Raw genomic sequence first — 23,873 nt, forward strand, 5'->3', positions numbered from 1 at the left:
TTGTAACGAAACACTGTCCATCCTACAGTCCATCACACAGCAGAAATCCCCTAAAGGTACATTGTTATGTAAGAGGCTGCATTTTGGAACAGTTTCAATGAAAATATCATCAGTTTGGTGTGTAAATGAGTCACAAACTTAATGTTTTTATTATATTTCGTGGGTAAGTGACTGAAAATAATAACAATAGCTTTGACTTTAATTCACTTGAGCTTAATTTGTCCCAATACTTATACCTGCATCACTCCAACAATGGAGTAAGATTATTGGTATTAAAATTATTGACACCGATGACTCAATTAGTGCAGCAGAGACAAGGAGAATTCTTTATAGTCACACTGAAATGAAAAATTACTTTTTCGCGTTTTTAGCTCATTCAAACTATCAAACCATACACCTATTTGACAATTGATGCCAAAAAATGATAAAAAGAAATATAAATAAAATTCTTGTATATCAAAATCTTGTTACTTTTTACTTCCAAAAACTAGGCAATCATCAATCAACAATCAACAATCATCCTCTGGGATGCTATAGCTAACAACACTATCTCTGTTTGCTTAGTCTTTAGCTAACAGACTTAGGGGCCCAACGTTTTTTTTTTTAACAAACTGACACCAAATAGTTTGCTGTCTGGGTTACAGTTGGTTTGAAAGACTTTGGGTTCTTGTCTCTGATCAGTCTTTGGGGTACAAAGATGACATTCATAGATACTGATCTGGAGTCAGTGATGAGATAGTGACTGAGACTGGGGAAAGCTCTCTCTCCAGGATGTCTTGAGTCGGTGCGGACGAGACGCCTGAGCCGTCTGCGGTTTCACACAGGAGGGGTCGATAGCCCGGTATTGATCCACATGCACTCAAAGTGACAAAATACTGTCAAGGCGATGGCGGAGTGATGAGAGGTGAAGTGTGTGGATTTTGAGGTTACAGTGTGTTTCTCTTGTGGATGCTTGTACGGCTTCGGATTTCTTAATGTACTGTTACTGAGCAAAGCACTCTTGGGTATTGGAATTCATCTAATACACATCGCTGTACTATAATTCTGTTTTTAGAGAGGCTCTGTCCTGGTAAAAGAGGCTTTTCATGTCCTTGTGATTATTGTGATGATCTCTCTCTATATTATGGTGTGATGTCATTCCCTGTTCTGGTGATCAGAGCCCCAAATTTGTGCCAATGGATACCAGGTGTGATTAGGGAGAGCCCATATATGTGTGTTGGGTAGATTTACTGAATTGTGTGACTGAAGAAGATGTGATCAGAATGTTTGACACAGATTTTGTACAGCACTTGTCACTTAGGCACTTTATATTTTGAAGCGCGTCATGGATCATTTAAGAAAATATATTTTTCCAACGCCTCAGTGGAAAGGATCTTTTTTTTTCTATTGATGAGCAGTGTGCCGATTCTTTGCATGGTCCTTTTAATACATTTATTGCAGTGAATCTACTTAGACTTGACTTCATACAAATGAATTAAAATAATATCATCAATCAGTCATTGATTTTTGCGTCAAACCATCTGAATTTGTTTATCCTGATGAACAGTGTCTCTACATGTTTGTTTCCAGTTCAGATTTCTGTCTAATGAAATTTAATATTTCACTACAAAGTCAGTCAACAAGATCAAATCCTGTATTGATCATATGAGCTGGACTTGAGCGCTCAGTCATCTTGTTTGTAGTAAAAAAAACAAAAACAGGAAACGGCTTCCATTAATTAAACCTTCATAATGTATTCATTAACGTAATTATACCGTCATAATCTGGACAGGGATAATTATATGGTGAAGGGGTGGAGCTGGTGAGGCAGCGGCAGAATTAGCCCGGTACGTTTTCAGTTCAGCGTGAGGTCAGCACACCGCAGCATGAAGACCGGGGCCAAGGCCTTCCTCCAGGACCGGCTGGATTTATTTCATCGTCTCCATGACTCTTTGAATCCTGACAAAGGAAAACAATTAGACAGGAGACTGGGCAGCAGTGTTTTTTCAGATGAGAAAACCAAAAAAGAGATGGAAGAGAAACATGGTAGGCTTTGGACTTCTCCCGCCAACAGCAACTCCCCCCCTCCCCTCCTTTGAATCCTTCCATTGTATCCTAACCACAAATCCCACACTTGGCCTGGAAAAGCAGAGAAGAGACTTGACTGAAATATACATTGGAATTTTTGGGGGGTGTATGGGAATGCCCAGGGCTTGTATAAACGGTTTTGTACAATACTGTGTTGTTATATACAAACAAAGGGTTTAACCCCAAAACATCGTGCTTGCACAGCATCCTTTCCTGATGGGATTTTCTCTAATGCTGTTCGGGAAATACTTTCAAGACCCTTTATGTTATAATGGCACTCATATTGTCATTAAATATGACTGTGATTTATTCTGTGCTCGTAAAGGCTAGGACATCTATTTAAAGTTAAGGCTGCGAGCATAACTTTGGAGAGGTTTTTTGAATGCTATAGGGCGATATGATACTGCCTCATTTTCCTCACAACTACTGTGACTTTGTAATCAACTCCTCTTTACTTTTCAAGCTGAAGTTAATTACAGGTTTCGGCAAGCAGCCCGCAGAGCTTCAGGGTCAAAACAGAAATGCCTGACGAGCTAGGTGCTGTGCTGAATCTCTACACAGGCAGCTCCAGAAAAGGTTAACAGCCGTAGCTTTTAAACCGCCAACTGCTTACACTGCGTTTTCTTCTAGCTGTTCTTGCTCTTCGCCTTTTTCCCAAATATGAGTTTCCATAAATAATTGTGTTGTTGAAAGACCCAAACAGGATGCCATTATGCTATAAACACAGAACTTTCTCCTACCGGAGTGGGTTTGGGCCTAAGTACCCCGCTGTGGTTTGTTGTGTAATCTCTCAGATATGCGCTTTATTTTCTTACCGCTGCCAGTATAATGCCTTTCAGTGTTTTCCATTGCCGTTGGTCTCTTTTATTGTAGCTTCAAGGGCTAACTTGATTACAATTTATACCGTTTGAACACATAATTAAAAATTAAGAAGTATTTGGTGTATATTGAAACTTCTTTAAGACACACACACAAAGAGGCATACATTTTGTCTGTTGAAACCAACGAGAACCAATGAAAATGCAGATTCCACCATCAATGTTTGGAGGATGTTTGTCGGGATGTTTGAATCATGTTATTTAGCAAGCGCTGCATGGAAATACGGTAAATAATACCCAAAAACCTACAATTTCATTCAAGATCTTGTGGATCTTGTGGTGGACGTTCAATGTTGATGCCATTTAATCTTATTTTTCACCCACAGAAATAACATTAGTAGTAGGTAATGGAGACTGGCCCTCTCCACCACATCCACTTCACCCACCGCTTAGCTTAATTTCACTCCAAACTGTTTACAGAGCTGAACTTCAGAGCAGCCATTGGCATGTAAAGGACACATTTGACTTATCCTTCAACTGTTTGAAAAGAGCATCCATGATGTAAACAGAAGAATATGTCTCTCTGCTCCGGGAGAAAACAGCCAGTGTGTTTGTCTTGCTAAAATGTTATTGAAGATGCCACTCATAAATGCTAAGTGAATTTGTCATTGCTGTACCTCACATTTTGATACTACTGTAGTAAAGTCGTAACTATACAGCTGCACATTACTGACTAAGCAAAGAGCACAAACTAATAGATAGTTGAGGTTAACTATTACAGAATATAAGACCACCACGAATACATTCATATAATACAAATACTTTATTGTCAATGTGTGTATGGCATACTTTTTGAGGGAATTGCTAAAATCATGAGAACATAAACCAGCTTTGTCTTATTTTTCCTGCAATTTACACACTTGCAAAAATGAAGAAATGTGAAACTCTGTAATGCATATATAGAATCAAAAGTGCATATTCCTGTTCCTTTTTACTTTGTCCATACACATTACACTATACATAAATAATTGCATTGTAAAAATGACTCAAGTATTTACATGTATAATATATTTTATATAATATATAAAGTTTTATATTAAATCTAGGTAGATTACAATTAGGATACTTGGTTAAGAAACCTCATGTGTGTCTGCGTGTATTTGTCAGCGTCTGTGTGTGAGTGCGTGTGTTATCTGTGTGTGTGTGTGTGTGTGTGTGTGTGTGTGCTATCTGTGGTTGTTGAGTAGCACCTCCAGCCAGCAGGGGCAGGAGGTGATGAACTGTCTGGAGTAGCAGGGGCCCCATCCCTTGGCAAAACTGATGCGGACGCTGTGCGGGTCCCACGGCCCTTCCTGGCACTCGGGCTTCACGCCGCGCTCCACTATCCAGCTGGAGCGCTCATAGTCAAACACCTTGAGGGAGAAGCCCGGCATCACCCTCTTCACGCTCAGCCCTCGGGCGCTGGGCAGGTCCAGAGTGGGCGAGTGGACAAACACCGGGTGCTGGCTGCGGTTGTACACCCACACTCCGTCCGGCTCGCGGCTCAGCACGATGCCGTAGCCGATTTTACTGCGTATCTGCTGCACGCCGCTGCCGTTCCCTCCGCCGCCGTGGCCGCGGGTGCCGTGCGACGGCGGGGCGCCCGTGTCGTCACGGCGACTGTGGTAGGCGTTGGCGTGGAGCTGGCCCAGGCAGAGGCCCGTGCCCTGAGGTAGGTCGTAGAAGATGCTGAGCGACGGCTCGTGGGCCGGATAGAGGCGACCGACGCGCGTCCGCTGCTCCCAGTAGGCAACGCTGCACCAATGAGAGCGATGGCCGCCGGAGGTCGAGGAGCCGAGGGAGGTACCAGTGTCTGGAGAAAGGAAAGAGAGGGAAGAGAGTGGGAGAGTTAATGTTTGTGTTGGTAAGTGCGGTCATTTTTTTTACGCCGGTAATTCTTCTTGAAGGGAGCTGAATTATGTTGAGGGGGAGGAGGATGGGAGGATGGGAGAGGAAGTCCTTATGAAAGTACGAGCCAAGTGTTTTGATGCTCCGTCATTCTCTGCTGTTTTCACACTGAGACAGAATGCACACATTCTTCAAAATAATGAAAGTCTCCATGAAACGGCATTTTGAGAGCATCTTACTTCCTGAATTTGTAAGTAAAAGAAATGGGATTTTGATATAAGAACACAAGAAAATTAAAATTTGATACTTTTTTTTGGCCATTTATGATTAAGTATGTGTATATTGTGACATGAAAATTTTGCTAATAAGGTGAAAATGTCATTTTTCATTTCATGGGGACTACACTTGCATGCAGCAATAAGCGGTGGAGATTTCTTATTTTCATTTTACATGGCAAAAGAGATTTCACTTTTCCCACTCTCACTCTCATTACAACCCTCAACCTGTAGATCTACACTCCAAAAAGTGGGACTGAAACTGTCAAAACACTGAACACCCCACTTCCTCCTTTGCATCCATCATCATCTCTACATCCCATATGGTTGAGTCCCGTCTCCCCATCTCTCCATAACCCTCCCTCAGGACTACAGGGGTGAAGAGGAGGTGGGCTGAGAGAGAGAGAGAGAAACAAAAACAGAGAGAGAGAGAGAGAGGTGGTATTGGGGTGGGGTGGGGGTGTGTGTGTGTGTGTGGGGGGGGCTCGCCAAGCATTCAGCTCTCTGTCAACCTAGCGCGAGCCCGTGAACCCCTGACCCCCCAGCCCTCATGCTATCAGCTCGCATTAACTCCCACACAGAGTGATGCCATTATTTTGCTCCAGAGACTCTATTGACACAGAGGATTTAAAGACCCATGTGCCTGTGGCCCCATTCCTTTCATATTCCAGCTAGCAGCACCCCCTCTTCGTCTACCAGGGGCCGGAATGGCCGCCCTTCTCCCATTAACAAGCTGCTTTTGGGTGAAACTACGCTGCAGATTAGACTAGGTGTGTTAGCACAGTGGCCATTTTACTTTTAGAGGGGGGGGGGATGCAGTGGGGAGCTGTGTGTGTGTGTGTTTGTGCGCAAATACAAGCAAACACACACACTCTAGATGATGAGATAGGGCCTCACACATGCACACATACACACACAAATTGGGCCTGCTGATCCAAACAGTATGCCTATGACACACACACACACACACACACATATGCACAGACACACACACACATACACCCACAAACACACACACACACACACAAAATTGCGCTTCTCATCTGAAGCCCACGTGTGTCATTAGTGAATTCCAGGCTGGCAACTCCTGCGGTCTGGAGTTTTTACAGCTCTCCAATAAGAGAGAGCAGGCTGCTCAGCTAGCAGGATCTCTCTCTTTCTCTCTCTCTTTTTCTATCTCTCTTTCTCTCTCACACACACACACACACACACACACATACACACACACTTTTACAAGCCATGCTCTTCCCTGTAATAAGGCAACACAAACATGTCTGGGGAAACACAAGGAGACTTTATATGAGCTCACGATCACATTAATTCCCAAAGTAGACGTAACCCAAACTGGGACTTTTTTTGTTCTCTTTAATACACAGTACACTTTAATTTTTCCTATCATGCATCAAATGGTTTGATATATAGACTACAGTAAGCCTGGCCTTTGCATTTATCATGCATTAAGTATTCATAGCGCATTTATATCGCAAACTATGGACACAGAGTGAGAGCATCAATAGAAACTGATGGCAAGAAATGGAATTCTTCAAAAGGCTTTAAAGATCGGCAACTATGAACAACAACTAACTTTCATATGAAGTAAGACCCCGACTGCTTTCAGTGGATTACTGGTATTAAAGACCGAGTGATATTGGGTAACGCAGACTACACTCAATCAAAGTTTCCGACAGTATTTGACAGCTCTCGCGGTACAGCGTGTCATGTGTAATGTTTCTGGCACAGTCCTAGTAGTGTCATCATACTCAGCTTGGCGATCGTCCAGCTAAGGTATAATGAGCTTGTGTGAGAACGATGGAGAGAAGGGGAAATGGAGGAGGGAGGAGGGGTGGGGGGGGGTGGAGTGGGGCGGGAGGCAACAAACTCCTCCAATGGAATTTATAAAGAAGAGTTCAAACTGGAGGTTATCAGTATGTTTATGTTTGACTGGAGGAAGTCAAAAATGTGTGTGTGTGTGTGTGTGTGTGTGTATGTGTGTGTGCATGCCTGCGTGTGTTCATCTGTGTGTGTGTGTGTGTGTGTGTGTGTGAGGGCTGGCAGCAATTACAGCGTTCTGCAACCATTTAAGCCAACCACCATTTAACAGCTCTGTTTACCAATTAGATAAGTAGCTTTTGTTATTTCATTTCAAAATCACCGTCTCTTAGTGCCAATCTCATCGAAAAGCACAGTACACCTTAGCGCTTTTTTCCCCCTCCGAGCCCCAAAGGACTATGGGAAGATAAGTGGAACATAAAAGTATTGTCTTTTGCTGTAAAAAAAACAAAACAAACATATGCTCTGTAAATGGCTAAAGTACTGATGCAACAACATGAATGTATGGACTTGTTCTCTTTTTGGACTGTTGCATGGCAAAGAAACAAGAAGTGGCAATCCAAGTTCAGGGTTCAGACAGGCAGCTTCCTGCCGGCTCCCCACAGGCTGTTGAACCTGGGCTTCAAACCACCAGAACGCAACAATGGCACTCATCCTTTCTCCCTCTCTTTACTCTTTCTGTTTCCAAACCCCCTCCTCACAACTGAAAACATGATAAACTCCCTGCTTTTCACCTCTCGAAGAATCCTGCTGCCAACCCCAACCTGCAAGAAAGTTGGGAAAAGAGGGGAAGTAGAGGAGTAAAAAAAAAAGAGACTGAGTGAAGGAAGGAGAGGGAAAATGAGAGGGAGGGAGAGAGAGAGAGAGAGAGAGAGAGAGAGAGCCTGCCAACCATAACCAGCATTCGTGGAAAAAACGGAGCGAGGGAGAGAGAGCGAGAGAAAGAGACTGAGAGAAAGAGTGAGAGAGAGAGAGAGAGAGAGAGAAAGAGGGGGAGAGGCAGGGAGACCCTTGTCTTTCATCCAGTGCCAAGGATTAGATTCCCCTCCAGTTATTAGACTCTTCCACTGTGCTGAAAGAAGTGGGTGGGTTGGGGGGAGGAGAGAGAGAGGGGGGGAGGAGGGGGAGGGGGTGTAAGAGGGGACCGAGGGACGAGAAGGGAGGATTGAATTCAAGCTACTGACCATCCCGGTCCCCTCTCTGAGATGCTTTTGTTTTGATTGAACTTCCTCAAATTTCCCCCCAAAGCGCTGAAAAAAAAAAAATACAAAAAAAAAAAAATAAGGGAAGAAAAGAAAACACCCCTCCCTGGCTGCAAATGGTAGGTTCTGTGTTGTTTGAGACAACTATCATTACAGGGCAACTTCAATCCAGCAAGCCACATTTAAGCTGGCGTCTCGACTATCTCTGCCATCAGAGGGCTGTGTTATCGCCAGACATGGACTTTACAGTAGAATACAACAGGGCCCTCTCTCACAAACACACACACACACACACACTTGCACACACTCATGCACACATACTCATGCACACACACACTCCCTCTTTCTCTCTTTCTCCATTGTACAGTGGATCTTGTGATGTACTGCAGTGAGCAATTAGGTATCTTATCTTCCCAGCCCTTCGTCGGCGCCTTTCTCTTCTTTTAAGAAGACAAAGAAACAAGTCACTACCGCCGATCAATTATTTGACCGGCCATACAAATAGCGCCCCGCATACCTTGAACCTGAGGGCAAGCAAACGACAGGAAAGTTACTGTGTGTCCCAGTGAAATTCCTGGGAAGACGCAGAAGTGCTTGGAGGCAGTTTAGAAAGCCGTGTCTCCTCCAAGAGGAAGAGAGAAAGTATAACCAGTTTCCTGCGTTTCTGCTGCTACTTCAAAGTGCAGCGAGGGGCAGGCGGCACGAGCAAGGACGTTTTGCATGCATCAATTCATCATGGGGAATTCTGGTAATTTCTTATGTATAGGCTATAATCTATCAAGATATCAAGTGTATAATATTCATAGATTATATATAATGTACTTATATTCATGCTTGTTACTGTGTTGTTCTGTTAAAAATTCATATTTCACTTTGCTTGAGCTTGTGAAATACTTAGCACACGTCGCTGTCGGATGAAAACTCTCCAAAATGTCAACTTTTCACGAACCATAAGAAAAACTGGCTTGTTTTTAGATCGACCACCATGCATTCTTCAGTCTATCCAGTGGGGTTTTGAAACAGTTTCATAAACCCAAGCGTCATTAAATTTTCTCAACCCACAGAGAACCATGTAATCCTTCAATTGGAGTTAAAACATTAAAATCACGAAAACTGGAGTTTTTCCAGCTGACAGCAGCAATATGAGAGCAATGAATAGATAACAGTAGAAAATAGCTGTAGAAGGGAACTGTATTCAATGTGGATTTTCTAGTGATTTGTTGTCGCTCTTCGTTCATTTGCATTGTTTGAGAACTTGGTGTGTTTTTGGAACATACTTTTCAACTGGGCTGCTTCTTGTAAAAGTAAAAGTTCCAGTTCTTCCAGCTTGTGTTGGTCGAACTCACACACATGTTGAAAGGAACATCTTTGACTCACTTTCCATACATACACAGGATGTAAACAACCTGGTCACTAGCCTAGTGACAGGTATCACCTGTAAAAATGAGGATAACAACTTATTTATTGATAAATGCAAACAGGCAGAATTACGTAATGAAACCATATGCTCCAAAATTTGATTTTTTTCAGAATTGACATTGCCACAGGTTCATAAATGCATTACAGGTAGGATTTTTAGACTAGCTTCTCAAAATGTCACACAATGGAAGCAAATGGAGTGTGAAAAACCCGCCCAGGTGATCAGTGTTGAAAACGGCTCCCCAGGGCAGCTATTGTTCATGGTTCACTGTTCAACAAACTCATATGGAGGTAAATCTGCTAAAGAGTGTACAGGTTCTGGTTAAGTGAAATATCACTCTGCGTCTCTGTCACTCAGCCTCCTCCTGATGTGCAGAATGTGCACAAAGACACGTTTAAATCAGCCATGACACTTTAACATCTCAGGCATTTAACTGGTGCAGAGTGATGTACAGTGACCGAGCAGGTACCGGCTCAGAGTCTGGCTCAAGCTCTTTGACAGCACACATGGCTGTTGAAATTTCTAATTGTGAATGTCATGTATTTCTATATGTAAATCCTAGAACCAAACATGCCAGTCTTAGTTCATGCAGCAAAGAGGGAGGAACAACTGAAGTATTAGTATTACTATAGAAAGTTCTGAATGTGAATGGATATGAATAGGTAGGACTGAGTTTGGCTGATTGTGGAGTGTCTCTGAGGCATTTGGGCTCACTCAGCTCTTCTTTCGAAAACAATTGTGATATTATGGGGGTCTTGAACTTTAAAGTATCCCTGATCCAGTTGTTACTTCCTGGAAGTACATTTTGGTTCTATGCAACATTTGCAAAATGTCTGCTTACTGTCTAGAATTGTATTCGTTGCCTAGCCTTGATCATTACAGTGATTTTAATGTCATAACTCTAGTTGGCTGGATATATTCCTACCAACTAAAGCCATGAGGTTTGTTTTAACCATTAAAACGGCAATATGCAACTTTTTTGCCATTAAGATAACAATAAGAAGTAGGATATATCAGACCTGATCTGTCTGTGACCCTGTGTCTACCTGCCTAAATCCCGATGGTTGCCTTAAATTGGCTGTTCAATGATGTTCAGGACGATTTTGGGTGTAATCCATTTGCTCTGGGCGTGGCCGGCGGTCAGCTGGGTTGTAGCTATCGAGTGCAGGGAAATCATAACAACAGCAATGGGGGAAAGCAGTACATAATGAAAGAACAGCAAAGCTAAATGTGCGGCAGACAAAGCCTGTTCAAAAACACGGGTGAAGATCGGCCTCGCTTCTTTTTAATTGCAGATTGGCTTCATTCACCATCTGCTGCTTCAATGCCTGTGGTGGCTTTACGGATGCTGGTCACCTCAGCCTCAGACTAGATGCAGTTTCGAGGAAGACAGCTTGTCAGGATGAGTGACAAGTGTTGGGGCGGGAACTTGACCAACTGAGGGGGAGGAGGGCGGGACTAACAATACACTTTGCTGTCTCAAGGCAAAAAGCTGCATATTGTAGCTTTAACACACATCGCCTATAGTTGAATGCGTGAAAAAGCATGAACGCAGATTTAAATCTTAATAAAAGTTTGTAAAGATAGCGAGGGACAAAGAGGAAGAGAGAGAGAGAGAGAGAGAGAGAGAGACAGACAGAGACAGAGAGAGAGAGAGAGAGAGGCAGAGCTAGCTAGCTGACAAGCCTCCCCTCCCAACACATTCCTGGACAGGCCCTCTTCCTCGACACTTCCTCCCCCCACTCCGCCAGGCAGCCAGAGGGGTCAAGTTGACAAGTCTCTCATTGAGCCTCACGTGGTCCTATACGGCTCTGAAGAGACCGTCCGCACTCCTCACAAGACAATCACAAACTGGTGGAACAGATCCATTTGTTCCACTATAAAGAAGGAACTGTGAAATTCCCACTAAAAGCTAATTTGGATGAATAATCTGTATGTGTTATGGTTCAGTTGGGAAAATGTGGAGGGCAAATACAATGTGCAATCGCCATACAAAACACGCATGGTCAGGAGGAGGTAACTCAAGGACTGTGAGAGACCTGCACCACAATAAACAGCATTTCTGCACAGTTACCAGATACCTTGGGAAATGTGTACAATTATGAGGATATATGTACAGATTTCCCACAGTGGTAGTACATGTACACATTTACCACATTTTCCATAACATTTTGAAAGCTTTATCTTACAAATTGTGTTATTTAAGCACATAACTTGACTTTTTTTTTAAGTGTAAAAGTTTCTTGGGATGATTGCTGTTTTGTTCATGTGGCATTTAAATGGTACTTTGGACCGAGAACGGTCCAAGAACCACATGAGACTGGGATTCTTGGTTTGGTTCTCTGGTGTTCACCGCAAAAAAATTCAACCACTGCTAATACTAAATAAATAGGTGTTATAGAGGCGTTTCATCGTTTAAACTTGAGACTTTATTTTACTCTGAATGAAGATAATTTTGTCCAAAACGTGAATCATAGTTGCACCTTCTGTATGACAATCTTTTAGTGTTAGTCAAGACTGAATTTTACTAATGCTTGCATGGCTGTTAGCAGAGAACCATATCATGCATTCCAGTTTCATCTATTTCTTAGACTACTTTCAAGCCAAAGTTGCGTTTGAATATCCCTTGAAACATAAAAAACAGGCATTAAGGGAACAGAAGATGGGCTTCATTATGAAACAGTGACATCCCATTGACTGAGCAGGCAGCTCTTGTGAAAGAAAGTGAATCAGACTCCAAATCATCTGTGGTTATAAATGAATCCTGCTCACTGCTCACTGAAAGCTCTGTATGTCGGCGTGTTTAAGAGAGAAGTGTGTGTGTGTGTGTATGTGTCCATGTGTCTGTATGCGTTCTTAAATGTCTCTTCGAAATGGGGCGATGTTGCAGTACAAACGAAGGGGACAAATGTCTCTGCCTGTCAGTGTGCTGCATATTGAGCAGTTGATTTCCATTATAACGGGTGAATAATGACAATACATATGCATGTGCACACACACACACACATGCACACACACAATTGTCCCCATTTACAACACAACGCAGGGAGCTACAACTCCCGAAAACTAGGCAAAAAGTGCTTCCCTCAAATAAACTTTAGTCTTAACTAAGCATTGCATTCAAAGCGCGCAGCACATGCGACAATTTCCTACATTTCACAGAGTCAGAGCCCGTCGACATCTGCAAAGAATCTTTAGGTTCAGCAGCATGGCAGGATTCCATTAAAAGCCAAATTGCGAGTTGGCAAAAACTCTGAGGGAACAACGGAAAGCCACAGCCAGTCCTGTAATTTAAACCTTATTTTAAATTGTGATGGCCTGACAACATGGACTGAAAGAGAGAGAGAGAGAGAGAGAGAGAGAGAGAGAGAGAGAAGGAGAGGGAGAAAGACAGAGAGAAGGAGGACTAGAGAGAGAGGAAAAGAGCGAGTACAACAAACAGTACAAGGGAAGAAGTAAAATTCACACAGAGAAAGAACAGCAAAAGTGGGCTAAAAGAAGACAAAAAGAAGACAAGAAAAATACAAACTGACAAAGAAAGAGGGGGCGCAAAGCCAATAAAGAAGTTATTGCGATATGACACTAACTAAAAGAAAGAAGACTAAAAGAAGATCTCTAATCCGTGTTCAGCGACTAGAGGATTCCCGCAAAAAAAAGCGTCCTGATGTGTAACACTTCCTAAATCCATGGACTAGGAGAAGTCAAGACTGTTTCACTTGCAATAAGGTTTGACTGACTTCAGCCTTGGTGGTGACAACAAGACAAAAACAGCTCAGAGTTGACAGCTCATTTATCTGCAGAAATGACTAAAGGCAGAAAGAATAGAAATAATAGACAGCGAACATGAGGTTGATTCAAAAGGAACAAACCAAAAAAATCAAGAGAAACTTAATGACAACACAGCTCAAGCAGGAAAACAGTAAAACAAACAGTGCCTTGCCTCCTTTGCCTCTTCCAGTCAATAGCGTTGAAATGGCTTTACTCATCAATTCAAAATGACTGGATAGGTTTGAGCCACACAACTTAAACCTATCATTTCCTCTAAATGTGTTGTGAAAGAGCAGAGCAAGCAAGGAACAATGACGTTTTTTTTTTTTTTTTTCGAGTCTAGCTTTTAGCTAAGCCAGGACACACTGCAGGTAGCTAGCTGCTTAGCCTCGGGGCGCAGGGAAATGTAGCTATTAGGGCCCTGTGTTTTCTGTATTCAGGAAAAAAAAAAACAGATGGATTAACAATTTTTGGGTTGAAAAATGGAATTCAGACATAAATCTACAAAAAAATGGGAGGTTTGGGGGATGGGGTCGTAGTTTGTAGTGATTTGTAACATGAAAGAATGAACCAGAACTAATACGCCTGAAATGTTTTAGCTTTGGTTTAGATGGAGCTGATCTAAACCTCAGATATTCAGATATACTTACTGCATGTTTCATTTACTGTTATTTGATTTAGTTCTACTGAGGTTATCAGACATGCAGAGTGGTTTTAAGGGTTTTACTTACTTACAGACCTTCCAAGTTCTCCAAAAAACTGAACCTTTGCTCTCCTTACTACTGGTTGCTAGTAATTCTGGTGATTTAGGGAATTTAACCTTATTCTACTGTTGCACTGATTGAAAGTCGCTCCAGACTACCGTGTCAACATGTTGGTATTTAGCCTAAAATGTAAAAAAAATAAATAAATATTCATGGAGCACAACAACACTGTGTGGTTCCAAGCATTTTTCAGTGTCAAAATGCAAATTTTAACAGCTCTGATCCAACAAAAATAAAACCAGCTACACTGTGAAAAATAAAAAAGGACTTGAGAAAAATAATGCGAATGGATTTCAAAGGGCTGTGAGTAAGCCGGGCTATGTGTCCTCGGCTGCGTGCCCTCGCTGCTTGTAGTGAAAAAGAGCCGTGATGGAAAATATTTGAGGAAATGGCAAATGGTTAATGGGCCAGCACTTGATGTTGAATTCCATAGTCTAATGTGTCTCAGTCAGGCATAAGAGCAAGTGTTGTACGCGTGCCAGCGAACAGGCTGGAGGTTCAGGTCACTGAGAGGACCCGTCCACACCGAGACAAATAAATTCTCACTGTACGGAGCAGAATGCGGGTGTTTACTTTTGTCTTTGTGCTATTTTTACATCTCAGACTTTGATGAACCGTGAACCTGTTGATATCTACGAAGTGAAGCTAACTCTACTCGGATTCTGCGTTGATACCCCGTTCAATATTCACGCTTGCCGATGCCAAACCAGGAGACAAATCTTAACCAGTGGTGTGAGAGTGGTAGAGCCTCTGTAGATCATTTACAAAACCTTGTCCAACTGTGTCGGCCTGTAGGTGGGACCGGACCGGAGCGGTTCACCCGTTTTGAACCTTTTCGGACCTCGCAGACCCACCAAAACTGAAAATGGCACGGTGCGGTCAGAAAGCTATCTTTATATCTCCTAAACTTCCAAGAATGTCAGCCCAGCTCCGAGTTTCTTAAGTATTAGCGGTGATATGTTCAAACATGTATCAGATGTCACTCTCCAGAGCCGACCCCCCCCCACCACACACACACACACCCCCTCCTACCCCTTTCACTCTGAGACCCTGCTCCCCCCCCTCACCTTCCCAATTTCCCAACATTCCTGGGCCGTGCCCCATCAGTCAAAGGGCCAATTCATGGGGTTAATGCTGCAGCGAGTGCAGGCAGGGCTCGGAGACAGGATGTTTGGCTGATACCTTGCTCTGCTTAAACAAACAAGCCACCAAAATATGATTACTGAGGGCAGAGAGGGAGTGGTCTTCTTGTCTTGCTTCAATACATCCAGGCAAAACTGATGTCCACTCCGAAGAGAACATGTAGGCTCAGCTGATGTCAAGTTAAGTATCAGTGCTTCACTTGCATCCACATGTTCAAAAGCCTCATGACACAAGGTAAACAGGTTTTTGTCGACGGCGAGGATGACATGAGGCAGAAGTTGACGCATAAAGATGAGACTAGGAACAACTAACTTTGTATCTTTCTAGACTCTCAACCAATTAACAACAAAAAAAGATGCTATGTGTTTCTATATGCTATATTTTCCCATTAATATCGTGCTCTGAACCAAGTTGTGGTCACACATTCTCATGCTAGTAAAGAAAAACTGTTGTCATTTCAGACTCGTGAAATCCGTAAAATCTATTTTCATAGACTAATTTATGCATCAATAGCATCAGGAAGGGCAATAATAAAACACAGAGTGCAGGGGGCAACAGAACAGAGTGCAGATGGTCGTAATTGAATTCATCTACAAATGTGTATTTAGAGAAAATGCTACACAGGCTACGTTAAATACAATACAGCAGACATTAATTTGCTTTTTGTCTTACATCAATTTATAAGAGTAAAAGAGTGGAACCATGCCTTCAGTTCAACAAATCGCGTGTGTGTGACTGTGTGTGTGCGCGTGTACGTTGTGTGTGTGTGTGTGCATGTGTGTGTGTCTTTGTCCTGGTAGAACCCCTATGTGAGTCCTCTGAGCTGATCTTATCACCGAGTCAGACAGAAATTCCTCTCTCTCTGTCTCTGTCACACACACACAAACTCTCTCTCACACACACACACACACACACACACACAAACACACACACTGCTCCTGGAGAGCATAACAATAAGCAGCTCAATGACACGTTTTGTTGGAGGCACCAAGGGATAGTCAAAGTAGATATAAGCCTACTAAACTTCCAGTAGACATTTCCATTTTCAAAGGAGGGCTGTTTGCTGTGGTTTAAGGGGAATGTTAACTGATCGAATGATAAAAGAGGCCAGGGCAAAGGTATGTATGGACCACACCCTGCTGCAGCACTTTCAAAGCTAGGGTACAGAGTTGGTTTAAAAAGAAGAATAAAAAAAAAAAGATGCTAAAATGCAAGAGTACATGTTCAACGCTTCTATTTATTCTAAAGAAAACATCAGAGGGTTTTAGATGATATGCCAGATGATCTCTTGCACAAAAAAAAGATTCATTTACATTCTTGAAAGATCTAACCAAGGCTGAGGCGACATCAAGGGTGGGTTTGCATTTTGTTTTGTTTTCTAAAGCTATCGTCAATTCTTTGATACATGTTGGAGTAAGCTATATTTTCAACTTATTTCCTGTTATTCTACTAGCTGCAGCCGGAAAGAGGGGAGTCTCAGGCTGTCAAAGCCCACGACGAAAACGACATCTAGGGGGAAAGGTCCATGCAAATTTCCCTGCCACTACCTCTGTTTAGCCAACTCTCATTCCTACTCATGCTCTTGGCCAGAGCTGCAATTCTCAGTTCCAGTGCTCTGGTGTGGGGGGCAGGGGAGGAAGAGACCACACACACACAGAGAGACACACAAACACACACACACACACACACACACACCACTGATCTGTCTATTTCCACTCATTTCACCTGGCAGACAATAGCAGGTACCCTCCCTCGCTACTCAGGTCAGCGGCTCTTGGCGTTGGCTACAAATTACAACCTACCTTGACATTTGATTGACTCACAGCCTTGACTGAACGGACTACGAATCAACTTCAAGCTTACTGTAACTTCCAATAGCATCACTAAGTGTCCTAGTTTTGTCAGTGTGAATAAACTTTAAAAAAAATACTTGGCAAATGAAGTTGGATTTGTTTAAACGTGTAATGTGGGATGCTAACTTATGGCGATACAATCAAGGAAAGAAATGAATGAATTAGCAAATAACGTTAACGAAAATGCTCAACTACTAGAGCTGAAAGATATTGACAAAACATCTAATTGCGATTAATTGACAGAATATTGCAATTGCGATTAAACTGCGATTCATATCATTACAAGTTTTTCTTCTTTCTCATACATTTTTTAGAACTTTAAACTTGTTTAAAGAAATGTGGCTTTGTTAAAAATAGATGTCAGTGTGCAGGATTGACTGAGTCTGAGTATGATGAAAGGTTTTCACCAATATTGTTCTTGATTCATGGGCCAAAGTTTACCCGCAGCTCTAAAACACCTTGTTTAGAAATCCATTTTGGAGCAATTAATTGCAGCCTCTGCGATTTGGAAATTGCAGAAGTTCGTATTGCGATTTCGATTTTTTTCCTGATTAATTGTTCAGCTCTACTCTACATGTGACACTGCTTGGACACCACAGACAAACCCAGTGATGGCTTGGTGGGAGTATTGCTGTCTCCTCATGCTAAACAGACAGGTCCGATGCCATGACAACACTACATAGACTTCATTGGTGCCCGTTCACCTTTCAGCAGCCTCCGTGAGTGAGGCCAGGCAGGCTTGATCGAGTGGGTTTGCGGCTTCTCTCAACACGACAAGAACCCCTCCACCCGACCCCGGCGCGTAAACAAATAAAGCTCCAGTTTCATCATCTAGAGGGGGCTGTTTCCTGTCCAACTACACCCCTCACCCCTTCCACACACACACACACACACACACACACAAAACTCTACACCTCCGCCTCATCAGAGCTGCTCAACTCCCCCGCCCCCAAAATGCCAGCCTCTTTTCCACTGCTCAATTGCCGAGAGGAATGGAGGGATTTGAGGGAAGAAAGAGGGAAAGAGGGGGGATGGGTGGTTCGAGAGGCGAAGGGGATTGGGAGTATGCACAGGGATCTTATTGCAGCTTCATCCCAGTGAAATATTTTGCTGTGGAGAAAGAGGAGGGAGAGAGAGAGAGAGACAGGGAAAGAGAGACAGAAAGGCTACACTGCTGTGGCATCTAGATAGTGAGAGACCCCAGACCCCCACCCTGCCCCTCCATGCTCCTCTGACAATAGGAGCTTTATGCGCTGGATTTTTTTGGTTGTCTTAATGGCCTTTCAAAATAGGAAGGAAAAACACAACGTAATAACAATAAGATAATAAGAGTAAATGCAATTTGCCCTTTTGTATAAACATTCAGATGGGACGCAAGCTACATAGATAGTGTGTCTGTATATGCACACACATCTCATGCAACTCAAGTAAAACTATTTCCCTGTTGCTTATTTGTGAAAAATGTTTCATCTTCCAACAGGGAAATGAATTTCCTTCATCAAGCCCCACTGAAACAAAAACCCTGGAATGCCCCTCGCCTGTTCACAGTGTGATGAGCAGGTATCCAAAGTTAGTATATGTGCCAGTACAATAATAATGCAAGAAACTCACCTGTGTAGTCTCTTGGCGTAACGTGAGGCGGGTTGGAGTAGTGGGGGGGCACAGTTTCAGTGTAAGACAGAGTTGAGTCTGGTCAAATTAGAAAAAGCACAGATGAGTGAGATCTAGAACCTCAAACCATGGAAGAGACTGACTGTATGCATGTGCAGATCCACTCTATTATTTAAGTGGGTATCATGTGATTCCTCAAAAGGTAAGATTCTCACAGGTAAAGCCTGACAAACTCTGTGACACTTTCAGTACAAGCAGATTTTAAAGATTGTCAATGTTACAAATATCAAATATGATGGTCATGACACCCTTGATGTCATTTACTGGTTTGCTACATGTTATCTATTGTGTGACACTCACCCAGTGGCTTGTGTTCATCTGAACGGGACAGAGAATATGGGGGAGGAGGTGATTCTGAAAATACAACAAAAAAACAAGTTAAAGGCTGTATGATCAAACAAAACGGACACAGAGATCCTAACCATTCATTGAGAAATAACGATGTAATGATCTAAGTATACATCACACAGTACTGTTTAGTTACATGAAACAAAACATATAGGCTACAGTCATATGTTACCACCATTCTGGTGATAATGTGAATAGCTTACACTGCACATTTGCACATTTGGAAACATTTCTGTATACTTGTTCTCCCATCTCTACACCTGATAATGTTCTTGAGAGATGCGTACTTGCTCATCCGGTCCAAACCTGTAAATCTGTCAGCCAAGACGCTCTACCTTTATTTATTTAACTACTGTATTATTCTCAATAGTTTGAGCTGTTGCTGTTATCTTCAGCACTCTCTATTTGTCTTATTCTTATCTATATCCTATCCTCTGATGCTGCTTAAGACACAGTTTCCCCACAGGGATTATACAAGTTTCAACTAGAGTACAACTTAATTCACACACACATATGCCCACAGAGTCAAAGAATAACTTAAAAAACACACTAAAAATCTAAGTAATGGCACTGCTGTAGAAACGTCCCCTCAGTGGAGAAGAGCTCCAGAGCAAAGTGGACATGCGGCCCCTTTAAGAGCAGAGCCAGTAATTGCCGGAGTCCTCAGTCAGTCAGATACCCAGCGAGTCAGTCTGGCGCCAGCCCTATGCAAACTGTATATTATCGGCACTCCTTCACCTAAATAACAAGAGGAGGACCTCCTTGTCAGAGAAAAAAGAGCCTAAGTGCAACTTGAGAGCGATCTTCAAATGGATGATGTGGGAAGCAAAGTTTTTGCGCAAATTTAAATACGGGTGTAATGCGTTAGGAATGCGAAGAGGAAATCAAAATAATGGTTTACCAAACTAAACTAAAGGCAGAGTTGTATAAAACTGTGGGATAGCCAATGAAACACGACTAGTTGTGTGTAAGTGTAGTGTGAGCGTAGAGGGGGGGTTGTGTGTGTACATGTGTATGTGGGATGGGGGGGGGGGGGGGGGGGGGTGCGCCTATGGTACCATTTATTTTCAGGGGTTGCAGTGTTGGATATAGGCCACGATACTTAAAGTAGCCATACAGCTTCGATATTATTATCATCACTAACACGCCTGCAAAATAAACGTTTGCGTTGTAACCACCAAAATATATTTTAAGATGAATAACGCCCACCAGGAGAGAGCTGACAGAGGGCTTCATCAGTCCTGAGCGCCTGGGCTGAAACAGGGAGAACTGAATGGATCTTTTTTTTATAGTTGATTTTAATGTCCGATTTCAGTATTTTTTAATCTTTTAAACAACAGTTACATTCCACCTCAGCTGCAGGTCTGAGGTAAATCTTAACCTTGAAGGCATACGACCTCACTTATTGGGAATTACAGTTAATATCATGTATATATGCATCAATCTTATTGCCAGTCGTTGATGCCAAAATGCACTATTGCGTAAAATCTAATCCAAATCCATGACGCACATCACTTTAATGTGATAAAGTAGGCCTATATGCCCTGCAGCTGGCTTTGGTGAGCTGTAGATCAGTGGTTCCCAAAGTGGGGTCCGAGGGCCCCCAGGGGTCCTTGAGGGAGATGGAGTGGGGTCCAGAAAAATGTGTAATGGTTTAATTTTAGAGTTGCTTCATTTGGCAGAGGCATCATGACAGAATGACAGAAGGCAGAAGGATCTTTACTCTGATCAGCGGTCTCACCTCCTATCTTCCGTCCCCATCCATATACAGGCATTTCTGCTCTGGATAATATCTAAGGAAGGGGCTCCCCAGCCTAATGTATCTAGTTTGACCCCCTGGTTTTACAAAGTTTGGGACCCTCCAGCCCCCCCTCCTCCCCCGTGAATGCTGATGTCCTTACCTGGCCCACATAAGCGGCTGTAGTGATAGGGGTTGCAGCACACCTTCGCGCTGTCCACTGCGCCGAAACTTTGACAGTGGCACAGCGCTTTGAGCCGGGCAGAGAGCTGCAGGTCGCTCCAGCGATACAGCTTACAAAGGAGATACTGTGGAGAAATGTGATGACCACCGAGCCGCAGATCAGCCCGCGGCACCATGACGCATTCACTGGGTATCCCCCCTTTGGTCTCTACAGCCTTCACCAAGGCGTCCAGAGGTTTCTCCTTTAGTCTTTTTAAAAGAGCGTAAGCAACGCTCTTGAGTTCCTCCTCCAGCCCCGCGTGCCTCGGAGCGCACTGACAGGGCCCCCCTCCGTCTTTCCTCGGGGCCCAATAAGGGCTCCGGGGTCTGAGGTCCCATTCCCCAAACAAACAACACGTCACCGTCCTGCTGTCACCCTCCCGTCCCCGCCGAGAGCCTCGGTGCTCCGGGACGCACATGGCACCCCGGTCATCGTCTGGGTGCTCCTCTTCCTCCTTGTCCGCGCTCTCCGTCAGGTCTCCGGCTTCCCCTAGAGGTCCCGGAGCCGGTTCAGCACGGGTCACCGACCGGTGCTCCGTTCTGACGAGCTTTCCTGGGTTTCTGCCGCACGGACCGTCCCGACCCCCCTCACCTCGTCTGCCTCCATCTCGCCCGTCGCTCTCGGTGACCAGACGGCTTCTCCAGAGTCGCCGTACAAGACCTGAGCGTTTCGACCTGAACATACGACAACCTAGACAGTTCTGGATGTGTCGTATCGGTCCAGTCCTGGTCTGTGGAGATGCCACATCGATTTATACTCGCCGCGCAAGATCAAGGGTTTGTGTACGGTGCGCACAACATGCGCAGCCGGAGGTCACAGATTGATCGCTACCCCACAGCATTAGAAAGTAATATTCACTCATATGTTGCATTAAACGGCAGTAAAACGTCTGCAGAAGGTGAATGCTGCACACAGTCACTGGTTAGTGACCTGCTGTCGCCAACTCAATTAAGCCACAACTTTTGCCAGCTCTCTCAACAAGCCTACAGCCCCCCAAGACTCTGGAGATCCCACACACAAACCCAGTACCATAGCTAGACCAGACAAGGCGCAAAACTAATCTACATTAACTAAGCGACAACATGAGCAACAGAAATCATAAATCCAAAAGTTTGCCAGGGCTTTTTTTCTTGGGCTTTGGGAACCCTAGATCCTTAAAATCCGCTCCAGACACATCGGCGGAGTTCCTTCACCCCCCGAATATAATCCTCACTACAGTCAAAATCCCAATGTTTTCTTTCACTGCGTGGAAGCAATAATCCCTGTGCAGTCCCGGAATAAAGCAGAGATAGCCGCTCCGGGGCTGAGGACGCCAGTGCCAAACTCCAGGACGGATTCCGTGCTGAGAAGTTGTTTTAAAGAGAGCTGGAATTACTCCACTCTCCACTCCCCTGCCCTGCCAGTCCTTTTCGGATGCACACACACACACGCGCACACACACACTCCAGCTCACACACCAGAGTCAAGCCAGTCAGAATAAAAACAGTACTTCCGATGAGGAATTTTCAAAATAAAAACCCTTAATGGTGAACATGCGTCGCAATGTTTGAGTAGAAGTACCAAAGTGAAAATAGAGAATATGTTTAAGGAGGTATTTAATTAAAATGTAATTGTTGCCTTTGTTCCCAAAAAGTCATTTTCTACTCCATGGGCCTCTGCAAGATGACATATAGGCTATATAGGACTGTCAAAATACATGAGGAAAGACAGCTTGGAAGGATATTTACGTCTGTTATCTTGAAAAAAGCAGTGGCACAACTGACCTGCCACTGCTGCAGAATAACAGCCTTAGTCCACTGTCTTTGCGCACTGGAATACTTATTTTTCAAAAGTGATAATAAATGTCATGCTTTTATTCTGAAGGCAAAATCACTCAGCTTCCCATCTTATACTGTCTGGTTTGACGCATCTCTCTCTCTCTCTCTCTCTCTCTCTCTCGCTCTCTCTCTCGCTCTCTCTCTCTCTCTCTCTCTCTTTCTCTCTCTCTCTCTCTCTCGCTCTCTCTCTCGCTCTCTCTCTCTCTCACGGGGCCCCAGAGGAAAGCTCTGGAGCCATTGGTTGATTCCCGCCATCATGTGCCAGTCTAGACACTTTGGCGGCTTGGAGCCGCACTGATTGTTGCGCAAACATGGTTTCAAGTTTCTTAACTCTTAAAGACGCAACATCCTCCTTTCCTCTGCTGAAACTCAAAATGCTGCACAGCGTGTAGCGCCGACTGAGTGTTCAGCACGGATCTGTCGTTGGAAATATAAATGTCTACCGGGCCTGCAAGAGGTGAACAGACTGTTAAAAGAAAAATACTATGTCGTGAGTTTATGGTAAAATCCCATTAAATTCTATCTTTCCCAATCATTGTGCTCTAGTAGGCCTAATACTACTACTGCTGCTGCTACTACTGCTACCACTATTATTAATATTAATTATAGGCTAATAATAATACTAAGAGGAAGATGACTATTACTGTTATTTTGTCAAGAGATATCTAGAGAAGTGACGTGTAGGATTGATAAATAATGAAATCCGTGTATCATCATGGTTGTCAATGTTCAGGAATCGAGCGCCTCTTTTGACTTCCAGGTTTTAGTAATACTATAATACTTACACGGGTTTAGGAAGAAGGAGGGGGGCTGGGGGAGGCGTTACTGTAAAAATGTAAACATCTACATTCCACTGTTGTATTAGTCAGTGAGTCAATGGGATCCCTGCTGCCTGTGGGTTGAATGGAGACATCAAAGTAAACTCAGACAAAAAGAGATTTTCATTTTCACCTAAAGTGTGATTTTAGGAACAACACCTTGTTTTTTTTACTTAATGTCAACTTCACAATGTCTTGCATACAAATTATTATTATTATTATTACGTATCA

The 23,873-nt window shown here is 43.4% G+C and overlaps 1 protein-coding gene across 1 annotated transcript; it reads right to left on the minus strand.

Moving 5' to 3' along the window:
• Nucleotides 1-3,689: 3,689 nt before the first annotated feature.
• Nucleotides 3,690-22,406, minus strand: LOC139913458 (mothers against decapentaplegic homolog 6-like). Its single transcript, XM_078284880.1, has 4 exons — nucleotides 20,948-22,406; nucleotides 18,999-19,052; nucleotides 18,639-18,716; nucleotides 3,690-4,737 (listed from the first exon to the last, which is right to left on the minus strand). Exons 1-4 carry the CDS (start codon nucleotides 21,687-21,689, stop codon nucleotides 4,112-4,114), a joined length of 1,500 nt encoding a protein of 499 aa, XP_078141006.1. The 5' UTR covers nucleotides 21,690-22,406; the 3' UTR covers nucleotides 3,690-4,111.
• Between the last annotated feature and the right edge of the window lie 1,467 nt (nucleotides 22,407-23,873).

Source organism: Centroberyx gerrardi, chromosome 1 (genome assembly GCF_048128805.1).
Source record: "Centroberyx gerrardi isolate f3 chromosome 1, fCenGer3.hap1.cur.20231027, whole genome shotgun sequence".
Classification (NCBI taxonomy): domain Eukaryota; kingdom Metazoa; phylum Chordata; class Actinopteri; order Beryciformes; family Berycidae; genus Centroberyx; species Centroberyx gerrardi.